General features: G+C 44.8%; 1 protein-coding gene and 1 long non-coding RNA gene across 8 annotated transcripts in view; one reads left to right on the top strand and one right to left on the bottom strand.

Annotated features, from left to right (window-relative positions):
* The window catches only part of Ddc (dopa decarboxylase), an 84,044-nt gene that overhangs the window by 49,937 nt on the left and 21,770 nt on the right, over positions 1-12,337 (top strand). For all 5 annotated transcript variants that reach the window (NM_001190448.1, XM_006514489.2, NM_016672.4 and 2 more), the window contains exons 7-8: positions 1,506-1,572; positions 8,716-8,810. In NM_001190448.1, the coding sequence (NP_001177377.1) occupies positions 1,506-1,572; positions 8,716-8,810 (162 nt within the window). The remainder of the gene's footprint in view (positions 1-1,505; positions 1,573-8,715; positions 8,811-12,337) is intronic.
* Gm51937 lies at positions 2,393-11,854 on the bottom strand. Of its 3 annotated transcripts, none has more exons than XR_003949846.1 (2): positions 11,042-11,854; positions 2,393-10,039 (listed from the first exon to the last, which is right to left on the bottom strand). It is a non-coding gene; the product is annotated as a predicted gene, 51937 (long non-coding RNA). The 3 variants fall into 3 exon arrangements; XR_003949847.1 differs by having other exon boundaries at positions 2,393-9,599; XR_003949848.1 differs by having other exon boundaries at positions 11,135-11,854.

Raw genomic sequence — 12,337 nt, 5'->3', positions numbered from 1 at the left:
TGCCGACAGATACAGCTGACAAAGGAATATATATAGTATAGGAATAACTACCCATGTGACTGAATTACCTCTTTTTGACCCAAAGCACCGTACTCTGGAAATCTTTTGTAAGTCCAGTATGGGCGACCATCCATGAAAACCAGCAGTTCCTAGCCTCACAGCTCAGAGCTCAGATTTGTGTATATTTATGGTGTGTGTATGTGTGTAACTATTTCTGAGGAGACTTGAACACGAATGTACCCACCCCAGAGTGGGAACACATGACAGATTAAAGCAAGACCACCATCAAAGTCCAATATAGTGAACCCATGAGTTTTACTGAGTAAGTATACTACTCACAAGAATATGGGTGAGGGGTTGGTTACAGGAATAGAAATTACTCAAGGCAACTGTATCACCAAAGCCTCCCCCAGCTTAAATGACAGCTGGAATCCTGGTGCATAGGGAAAGCAATAGGCTGGAGTGTCCTTTTCAGGTAGTTCGTTGGTCTGAGCCTCTTCCTGGCAGCTCATCTTGTCTGAGAGTTCTCTTAGAAGTCCTTTCTGTTTATATATGCGTGGAGATGGAGGAGCCTATTGAATCTGGCCAGTTTTAAGGACTTCCTGAAGCAATTGAGTTGTTTACTTCCTGAGCTTAAAGAGCTTGTCTGCAGGGTGATATGTTTGACTTCGCCTTAGAACTTCCTGTGTCTTAAGGAGCATCCCTCCAAGATGGATAGTTTTATCTTGGAGAAAATTGCTGCACAGCAGCGTGTGTGTGTGTGTGTGTGTGTGTGTGTGTGTGTGTGTGTGTGTGTAGACCACAGGAAGACATTGGTGTCTGTATTGTGTTCTCTACCATACATTTAAAAAAAAAATTACACACACAGACACACACACCCACACACACATTATGGGTATGAGTGTTTGGCTTGTATTTATGTATGTGTACCATGTTTGTGCCTGCTACCCACGGAGGTGAGAAGGAAGCATTGGATCCCTGAAATTGGAGTTATTGACAGTCTTGAGCAGCCATGTGAACTCTGGGAAGCAAATCTGGGTCTTCTATGAGAGCATTAAGTGGTCTTAGCTGCTAAGCCATCTCTCCAGCCCTTCTACTACTCTTTTAGGCAGGATCTCTCACTGAACCTGAAGCTCACTGTTTTGGCTAAACCAATTGACCAGAAAGTCCCTAGCATCCACCAGTGTCTGCCCCTCCCGTGCTGGGTGACAAGCTTGTGACACCGTGCCTGGGTTTTATGTAGGTGCTGGGGATGTGAACTCAGGTGCTTTTGATTTCACAGAAAGCACTCTGACCCAGTGGGCCATCTCCCCAGGCCACAGTTCAGACTTCTGTTCATAGGTTTCTTCTCTTTATCCCGTTCGGTATCAAACGATTAAACACACATTCATGGGTTTCCATCTCCATGTAAACATTCATTAGCATTGTACCTGGGCTAACCACTGGCTGCGTTACAACAACAGCAACATGGGAAATAAAAGGGTTGTTTGTTTTTTACCTCCTAGGTGGTCGCTACACTGGGGACCACATCCTGCTGTTCTTTTGACAATCTCCTGGAAGTGGGTCCCATCTGTAAGTATCTAATTCACTCTTCTTTTTGAAAAGTATTCTTGACATGGAGTGGAAAACAAAACAAAAACAAAAACAAAGCTGGGCGGTGGGGGCGCACGCCTTTAATCCCAGCACTTGGGAGGCAGAGGCAGGCGGATTTCTGAGTTCGAGGCCAGCCTGGTCTACAGAGTGAGTTCCAGGACAGCCAGGGCTACACAGAGAAACCCTGTCTCAAAAAACCAAAAAAAAAAAAAAAAAAAAAAAAAAAACCAAAAAACTAAAAACAAGACATGGAGTGGGGAGTTTATCCAACCTTTCACTTTGAGGGATGTTCATCATCAATAATTCTAACCATCATGATTGGCATATCTCGTGTTATATTTACAACAATGTAACCCCATTGGCTTAAATTCACAAACTCAGAGTTTGAGTTAACTAAACAACGGCTAAGCTTAACAACACCAATATATTATGAAAGGGAGAAAGTGTCCAAGCACTTTGTGCTAATATAATGTTTAGGATATGGTGGCCATATTAAGGAAACTAAGCTCTTCAACATTTGGAACAACTACCCCCACTTGAAGGTCCTGTTGCATGCGTGACATACACACAGCATGAATTGTTTGTGCTTGAATCCAGTCTTTAGTCACACCCACTTTAAAGTATCTTTGTTTTTTTAAAAGAAAATAAATTACTGTAAGCCAGAAAATGTTGATGCATGTCTTTAATCCCAGCACTTGAAAAGCAGAGGCAGGCGGATTTCTGAGTTTGAGGTCAGCCTGGTCTACAGAGTGAGTCCCAGGACAGTCAGAGTTGTGTTTCAAAAGAAACAAAGGAAAGATAGACAGGCATAATTTATTGTGCTGTGCTATGCAGTGTGACATTTTCAGTGAGGGTAAACACCAGTTAGAATGCCATGTGTTACTTCTGAGATGTGTACAAGCAAAACAAAGCTTTCCCAATGACTGCCTTGTGGAATGATAAATTTCTCAGACATGCCCATCAGTAAGGAGCACATAGCTGTTCATATTGATTTAGCAAATCAATGCTTTCAAGCTAAACTTCTACAAAGAACACTCAGTTTCAGATAATTTCCTGGGCCTCATGCTTGCCTCCTTCCTCCCTAGATGAGGACATTTTGTCTTTCTCATCGAGACTAGAATTCTGTTTTAGCTGCAAAATGAAGAAATGCCTGTGTTTCCAAAGTTTCACCTTTGATGCGAGCTCTGGGAACTCAGCAGGCCTTGGAACTGTTTCTAAGGCACCAAGGATATATCAGCCCATGAAACTCACCCTTCTCTGTTCCTCAGGGATGTAAAGGCTCGGGTGGAGCTGTCCCTAGCAAGCTCTCTGACCTCAGCCCTTCGACTTGTGCCAGACATCACGCCACCTGCTTGGCATTTGGCTTCATTGTCACTTCGTGTGGGCCAAGCACGTTTCCCACCTCTCCTAACCCCTGATTTACTTGTGGTCTCTTCTTCGGAAAGACTTCTTCTCCCTTGGGTCATTGTTCCCTGGCCAGCAGGAGACAATGGTGGATGTGGGGGCTGGCCATGACCTTAAGCGGCAGGGAAGCTTAGAGCTTACAGCTGCATGTCTTAAATTCTGACCTTCATTTTCCCCTATCAAAAAATTGGAAAGAAAAACGGTTCTCATAATGGTAAAACAGTATTTCCTTCACAGTGCAGCTCAGGGGAGTTCTTGCAGACAATAGGCTGTAGGAAAGGCATGTACTGCGTGTAGTACATGCTTGTACTGCCAGGACCGTGAGGCTAATCACCAACCGTGAGAAGTGGGGTGGACACAGCCTTGCCATTCACTCAGGATTTGGCTCCACCTGTTATGAGCTATGGCACAGCTGTGATTATTACTGGCTAACGGCAGCCACACACAGCAGGCTGAGAACACACTGAACTAGCTGGCCATCCGCAGTATGGCTGTACTGTGGGCCTCGTTAGCTGCAGACCTTCACAAGCTCAGCCAAGCAAGTCGAAGTCCTCTGACTCAGATGTCAGGCCAAGGACTGAATGTCCTGGCCAACAGCCGGCTGATGTCATTCCCCAGGGCTATCAGATTTAAAGCACCGAAGTCTTCTGCCAGATAGAGACTACACGGCTGCTATCCCTGAACTCAATCTGGCTCCCCACAGGAGCAGGAAGATGACAGCCAGCAGGTGGCCCCTGCCATTAATGCTCACAGTGCTGGATGAGCACAGCTCAGGCTGCCCTGCTGTCCTGCAGCTCCCTCTGGCAGGCGGTTCGGGTGCTGTGGGCAGAGCCCGATATGCACTTTGCAGTTTGAGTTCAAACCCAGGGATTGCTCTTAGGACAGTGTTGGGGGTGCTAACAGGCCAACACCTACCCCTTTCATGCATGGCCAGTGTTCATCAGGGCAATAATACTAACTGGTGGTAGCGTCTTATAGTTAAGCCTTTGTAACCCACCGTCTCTAAGCCAATGCCTTTTGTTTGCTGGGGGTGGAAGGCGATCAGCGTTTATTAAAGAGAGAATAAGTTATAGCAGATGGATAGGTGGCAGCCTTAGGTACACACATGGGGACACTGAGGAAGGGGAATAGGTATACTATGGCCTGCCACAGCTTCATCCCAAGGGACAGAGGGGCTTGCAAGGAGGTTGTACGCCATGGTTACCCTGGCCTGACTTCTGCATAATGAGGCATCCTTTTAGAAAATAGATTGTAGTAGCAACAGGAGGCCAATGGCTTTAGAAGCAAAAGGTGGTGGGTGTGGCCTCAGTGGTAATGTGCCTGACATATGTAACTCCCTATATCTGGCTGTTGTGTGTTCATGCTACATCCACATAACTCCTACATGTGTATGTGTGCTGGAGAGCCTGGATGATGGGGCTGGTCTTAGCCAAGCATGTAAGATGCAGAACACAGAGGCATTGTCAGTACTGTCTCCCTTCCCCTTAGGACCAGGAGAAGCCCATACAGAAGCTTCTAAGGAGCATTTGTGAGTTCTTTCTTGTTGGAGTTTGGAGTTGATCCAAGTTGCAGACTTCTCAAGGCGGTCCTTGCGACTGAGTACCCTTGTTTAGACACTAGCTACAACCTGAGGACTCTTCAAACTCCTTTAGACCCCATAAGCTGCTAAAGACTCTAAAACTTACTGAGAACTGTCTCACAGGGATGGTTGAAGATTAGAGATTAAAATCAGCCAAGGAGACACACAGGACAGTCTTGAAGTGTGAGCACACACAGCTTCTGGTGAACTCTGAGGAGTCACAAGGGCATGAAACACTCTAGCCGTATATAATATATAACTATATGCTCTGAGTAACGACATTCCCCTAGAAGGCAAGGCTCTCTAACCTTTTGCTGCTTGTTTTTGTGTAGACTTGGTCCTACTCAGACCCTCCTGGAAGCCCAACTAGAACCTTTAGAGATCAACTCCCCCAGAAGTGAAAATTGCCTGGTGTCTCCATCACTAATCATAGTATCAGACTGTCTGGGGCCAAAGCTCCAGGAAAAAAGAGGTCTATAGGTCATCTCTCAAGAGCAGAGGTTAGATTTTGCACGTAAACTTGATTCATCGTATAGAATATTTTCCTACCTACTGAACCAGGTTTATGGGTGACACATTCTAGAGTGGCTTTAGCTGTTCCCCACTTAGTTGTTGAGACTCAGAGTGAAATGTCTTTCATCTAGGTGCTAAGAAACAAGCTCTGAGATACCTAGGGGTGCAGCCAAGTGGCCTGTTTTCTTTTCAAAAATCATGCCCTTCTCTCAAGGATGGAGGATATGGGATAAGCAACAGAAGGGTGTGAGAGAAAAAAGAAGCCTAAATAGCCTTCTAGACCCTAGTTTCCCATGCCAAGGTATGAGGGTTTCTTGTGGTTGACCCACGAAAACTCTCCATCTTGTTTTGTCTCACCCCTTCATCTGATATCCTGAACGGAACATAAACAACGGCATCTAAGGAGCTATGTTAGAGGACTTCAGCCGAAAAAGCAAATTCTATAAATAGAGGTCTATGTGGAACCCAAGCAGCACCCATGGAAAACATGACATCATCTTGTTTCAGTCCATTTGGGATGCTCCACACAACACCACAGACCCCAGAGTGTGTAAATAACAGGAGTTCACTATTTAAACGTCTTGTGTGTAGAAAGGCAGGAGTAGGGCACTAGTTGATTTGTTGCCTGGCTAATGGGTAGCACTTTCTATGTATAATCACATGGTAGAGGATACGAGCAATCTCTCCGGTGTCTCAGGATTCCACCATGATGATCTGGTCACTTCCCAAAGCCAATGGATCCAAAGGATTTAACAGACATTCAAATTACAGTGTGTCTTGTCTTACAAAGGAGTATAAAGCTCTGCCAGTCTCATGGTTAATCTGAGTGATGGCTGTGATGACCATCCATCACTCATATCCTGTTGCTCCTTGGGGAGAGTCTTGTGTTATCCTAAGGCTGTGTCTCTTGCTGCATCCCACTGTGGGGCAGGGGAGGGCGTGTGAGCACTTGGTGAGTCTGACACCTTCACCCTTGCTTCAGATGACTTGGGTTTCTTGTTGTATCTTAGATTTTGATGGTGTTCTGGCAGAGTGGTATCCACAAAGTTTATGATTCATTTGACCTTGACTTACCAAGAGGTTTAATTTGAAGAATAATTGAACCAAAGCTTTGGAATGTTTCTTACATCCTTTATCAGCAGAATTCACAATGACTTGTTTTTCCTCCCAGCACACACATTAATGATCATCATGTATGGAAAATCAGGGGTGGTTGGGTCATTCTGTATGAATACAAGGACAGCAGGCTCTTCACCTGTGCAGGGATAGCTGCCTGCTATCTTCTCTGTAGCCTCAACCTTCCTATCTTAACTACCTCGTGACTATATTTGGTGCTTGAACTGTTTCTCGTGGTGTGTTTTTCCTAGATAAGATACAAAAAAGCATTACTCACCTCAGACAAGAAACTAATTAAAGGCCCAAATTAACAACTCCACAAACATCCGGCTTGACTGTACATCGACTGTATTGGGTTATTTACAGGCATTTGGGTGAGAAGTTGCTCAAAGGAACAGGGATTGCTCAAGGGCAGCTCCATCACTGAAAAACCAAGCCCAACTTAACTGACATCTCACAGAAGCTGCACCCTGGAGCTTCCAGCATAACTTGTAGGCAGCTCTTCTGGACAGTCTCCTTTCCTTAGCAGCCATTGTTATTAATATAACTTTGGGAGGCTGGGTAGAGTGGGGTGCACATTTTATAAATTTTGTAAATTTCAGAAACTACCAGAGATCGTTGAGTTTGTTTACTTCCTGAGTCTTCCAGAGGCCTCCCTCTGGCATGGAATACTTGTTTCAATTTATATATTACTATACCATACATGAAAATTCAGGGTTTGTTTTGTTTTGTTTTGTTTTGTTTTTTTGAGACACAGTTTTTATGTGTGACAGCCCTGGCTGTCCTGAAACTTGCTTTTTAGGCCAGGCTGGCTTCAAACTCATAGGGATCTCTGCCTCTGCCTTCCAAGTGCTAGGATTAAAGGCCTGTGCCTTTAATGCTCTGCTTGAAAATTAATAATTTTCACTGACTTCTAGGTGATAGAATAGGCAATTTACGAGTATTATTTAATGTATACTCAAAGCTGTATCTACCACCCTTACCCTCAGAATAAAGCTTAGGCTACATGACTAAGGGCACATATATGCTTGCCGAGGAGGCTTTCTCATCCTCAAAGAATGTGAGCACTCTATCTTTAAGGCTCTTGTGTGTGGTGGTGTGGTGGGGGAGAAGGTTAGTGATGATTGTCAACTTGATAGGATCTGGACTCTTGTAGGAGACACACCAGGCACACCAGTACCCTAATTTAGATTAGATTAGCTGCTGGCCAGACCTTTAGAGGATTATCTGGATTAAGTTAATTGAGGTGGAAATCCCACCCTAAAGTGGTAACACAATTCTCTGAGTTAGAGTCCTGCACTTCATTAAAAAATAGAAAGCTAGCTGAGGGCAAATAGTTGTCATTTTCTGCTTCTTGGTCATGGATTGACCAGGATGACCTGCTTCAAGCTCCCATTGTCAGAACTCCTCTATGTTGAACCTCGTAAAGCCAAGTAAAACCGCTCTCCTTTAAGTTGCTTTTGTTAAGGTATTTTATCATAGCGAGAGCAAAAGCGGGAAAATTTAGTTAGGAAGCGTAAGTCATTTATGACACAAGCCAACGGTAGTTTAAGATAAATTACCTAAGTTTGTGGTGGACATGGAAGAGGCAGAACAATATAAGTGTATGTAGGGTTCTCTAGAGGAATGGAATCTATCAAATATATGCATTTATATCCTATACACACATCTATACACATATATGTTATAAAAGTGGGATGTATTAGATTGTCTGCAATGGCTGCCTCTATGTAGAGACACAATGAACTCAGTCACTGCTCAGTCCAGGAAATGAATGCTCCAGAGGCCCACTCTACGGCTGAAAACCCAGATAACTGAAAAGTTTCTGGTATTGAGTCCGTGGGGGAAGGCCGAGGAAGCTGGAGTGAGATACTAACAGAGAACAGCACCAAGCGATAAATGCAGCTGATTAGGAGATACCATCTGAGGCAGGAAGGTGACCGTGTTTTTCCTGGGACCTCTTTCTATGCATTGGAAGGTGCCACCCGCTTTCAGTGTGGGTCTGCCATCCTTGGTTAACCCTCCTTAGAAACATCCTCACAGACACGACAAGACCTTTGCCTTTCTGAGTGATTCCAAATCTGGCCAAATTGACCACTAAGACCATCAGAGTATGGGTCATGTGTCCTAAGGCTGTTTCTGAAAGGAGGACTTGAAAAGAGGTAGCAAATACAATGAGGGAGTGCACTCACGGTGTGTGGAATGAGGTGGATGGAACTTAGAAGAGAATGTGGGTAAGCACAGTAGGGGAGCTATGCTGGCCTCAGTACTATGTTCAGTGGTGGCTTGTGTGTCCCCCATTTGCTAAGCACTCTCTGGGCAGCTGATGTGTTGGCCAGCTGTTGGTATCTCTGTCTTAAGTTTTAGCCCCCTGATGGGAGGGTCTTTTGGAGATCCAGCTATTTGTTCCACAAGTACTATTGATAAGCTATATGTAAGTGGTATGTATGCTAGACGCACAAGGTTGGGGTATGTCCAGAGGAGAACTCACCTTTCCCTTCTGATGTTAGGCAACCAGGAGGGTGTGTGGCTGCACATTGACGCTGCTTACGCGGGCAGTGCCTTTATCTGTCCTGAATTCCGGTATCTTCTGAATGGTGTGGAGGTGAGTAAGCTGTTCAGTGAGGTCTTTTGTTTTTGCACTGGGAATCAAACCTACTGGCCTCCTGTGTACTTGGCTACCACTGAGCAACACTGCTACCCAAGGTCATCAGTGAAATCTCCCTGTGTAAGATTTGGACACCCCAACTCTTATTGCTTCGGTTTATTTCAGCAAACTACTTTCTAGCCAGTTGCAATGGTTATTAGAAATGAAATGCCCCCGGGGAGCCAGGAACTTTAATCAGGGAATAAACGTGTGTACTGTTGTTGCAGAGGACCTGAGTTTGGTTTCCAGCAGCTACTCCCATAACTGCAACTCTAGGACACTGGATGCCTCTGTCCCGTGCACTCCTGCACTCCATACATGTACCTAGACTGTGTCCCCATACACATAATTTTTAAAAAATGAAAATTAACTTAATAAATACAGTACCTCAGGATAGGGGCTGAGGACATTCCAGTCATGCAGCCTGACTTTTGAAGCACTCCTGAGGCAGACAGCTATTTTCCAGTTTGCTACAAATCCTGGGTAGAGCTGTGCATCATAGGTTAGACTTGTACATATAAAGCCATAGAAAAATATTTATGAGTAAAATAAAATTGCTATGCATTCCAGTCAGACAATAATTTAAAACGTCAACCTGTAATCCTCTACGATCTGGCTCAATGAGTTGCTCACGTTCTTCTCATATACCTGAGTAAGATGGGCAGTCACAGTGGCCAATATTCCACAGAAAGTCACCAATGCGTTCTAAATGTCCCGTGGACTCTTCTGAAAATTGCAAAGTGTATCCTGTAACCCCAAACGAAACTCTGTCATGAGAAGTAACAATCAAAGCAGTTAGCCAAGACTCTACTCTCCCCAGAGCTACAGAGCATAAAACAGTGCATACTTAACAAACTTAACACAGATGGGCCCTGTGGTCCATCTTTCCAGACGTGGGCAGAATTCTACTGTTGGGCTATCCACAGGCTAGGAAGCTCTTCCACCTGGCCACTAGCAGATTCATGTCCCGAAGAACCCCAAGAGGCCTCCTGTAGAACAAGTGTGTCCAAGGGGGGGAGATGCTAAGTTTGCGGAGTCAGTGCTTTAGCCAGACAAGAATTGCTTTCTTCTTGGAAGAAGAGGTTTCCCGAGGCTTCACTTTATAAGGGAGGCTGGATCAGCAAGCAGGCTTCACCCTTCCAGACTGGGATGGCTATGCGCCCTTGGGCAGGTCAGGTATCCTCCATCTATCATAAAGTAGATTTACCAGTGATGACTCCTTTGTGCGGTTAGCCTTAGGAGTGGCTGCGTTAATCACACTTAAAGGGTTTAAGAAGAGTGTGGTGCACAGGAAACTGAGCACGCATTAGATGCTTTCATTATTTTTCACCAGGGCTTATAGAAAGTCCCCCTAAACCTCTTTCTGCTTGCATGTCAGGCTTGCCGATCAATTTTCTAATTACTGTTTTGAATTCACATAAGACTGTAATAACAGAAAAGCGACTGTCAAAGGTATGGAATACAAATTGTCCCATCTTTGAAGAGAATAATCCCCCTTCTTGCTGGTGAGCCAGCAGCATTGTGGTTTCTATGTCCACCACAATCACTCACTCTCTTACGCAGTCAGTAGTCCCTTACTGAGTATTTCATACATGCTAAACTGGAATCCATCCTTGGAGGTAGAAAGAGGTAAAAAAGATCACTAAGTACTGGGGTTTGTGTTAACTCGTGGGAAGCTCTGATCCTATGACTGTAATGCCAAACCCCTCACTAGTTTTGTGGATGTTTGGGTCTCGGAAATGATTGATGGTGTGTGACGTTTCTAAACCAAACTCCAACATCCAGTGTGCTCCAAAATTTGAAACTTCCCAAGCCCTGAGACCATGCCAAAGTGGTAAATTCCATCCCATGAAGCTTTGTCTCGTACATAGAAATTTAAAAAACACTTAGTAAAATAACCTCCAAGCTGCGTCTTGGGACACTTACATTTCATGCTTAGGTTTGGGTCCTGTGGCTAATACTTTACCCTGTATGTGTAAATACTTTTAAACTTAAAGAAGCATTTCAGATAAGGGACAAGAAACCCATTTGACCTTCAGCATAGTGGAGGCAAGAAGGGCCACACTTCGCCTATGCCTTTCCTGTAGTCCGGCCTAGGCTCTAAGTTTGTGAGTTCAGATATCCGGTTTAAGATTTCCTGATCTACCAGTGCTCATCTTCGGCCTGAACTGACAACTCAAAAGTTTCACCTTTCACAGAGGGGTGCTGGACAGTCAGACCACCAGGGCGATGGGCACCGCAGCCAGATCCTATCAACAGCAGACACCATTCACAGCACTCACAGGGACAAGGACTCGCTGCAATTTTTCCTCCATTAGTGGTACAGCTCTTCCTTGCCTGGCTGAGGGCTCGGCTGCTCCGTGGTCAGATAAGCGGCCGCAATATCCTGCTGTGGCCCGACCCTTGCAGATAAGGGCCGTCCTCTCTGTCAGCGCGAGGAAAATATCACTGTACGGTAATGAAAGAAGTTTAAACAGATCAGCCCCAGTGGAGGGAACTAATAAAATCCCCAGCAAACAATGCTCCGCTTTAACCTTTTGTTTCCTTTTATCAACAAATGAAACTTGCTGTAATTTCCTGTCTCCTTCTCAAAATTACTTTTTTTGAAACCTGGGAGGAAATGAATCGGCACCTCCAGCTTGGGTCCATATGGAAGTTTGCTTCGGCTGACTCCCGTGTCTATCACTGACACCAATCGGACCCCTTAGGGCTTTGCTACCTCCTCAGTGAGGGTCCCTGGAATTAAATAAAGAGGAGCACCCGCAAAGCCTTGGGAAGTTTGAAAAATGTCCCGTTAGGAAATCGGGGTAGACTGAGCCTTGTTTCTATCTAAATTAAGCTCTGAGGCCAAATCCCCGACACTCAGATGGACCGGTTTGCCTCTCAACAAAACCCCGGGGCCTGCATTTGGAAAATGGCAGAAAGCAGCCTTTGTGAAGCTCTTGGATTTGCGAGTGCACAGCTGAGACCCAGGAGCCTTCTAGCTGTTGTTGGCAGTTGAAATCTATTTTCTCCTTGAAAGCATGGTCAGCAAAGCTGCAGTTGTTATCTGTGACCCTCCAGCCAAGAAACTAGCAACTGTTCACTATACTTAGACCTCATCTTTAAAATTGAGGAGGAAAACCCTTAGGTTCATGGAAAGTATGATCTGGTGTCATGCTGGCCAAAGAACCTTTAGTTAAATTGAAAAAAAAGAGGTGGGGGGGACTTCTAATTACCTTAGATTAGTTATGAGATTTTTTTTTTCCTCTTTCCTGTCATCATGATGACATGTATATCCTGGGAAATTTGATGGTTCAGGACAAACTATTTGTGGGCCCAATGCTCATATTCTGGACATGGTAGTTATAAACTGAATATTCTGGATTTCCAGTGCTTTGAACTCTCACGTGAGGAATCTTGCGTGATCTTAGAGCCTGGGACCTAAAACGTGAGTTCTTAGAATACACAAGGTCTTACTTTCTCCCTAAAGAGCTATGAGTAAA

This window comes from Mus musculus, chromosome 11 (genome assembly GCF_000001635.26).
Source record: "Mus musculus strain C57BL/6J chromosome 11, GRCm38.p6 C57BL/6J".
Classification (NCBI taxonomy): Eukaryota; Metazoa; Chordata; class Mammalia; order Rodentia; family Muridae; genus Mus; species Mus musculus.
Note: the sequence above shows the minus strand (reverse complement) of the source record. Positions and strands in the feature narration are given on the sequence as shown.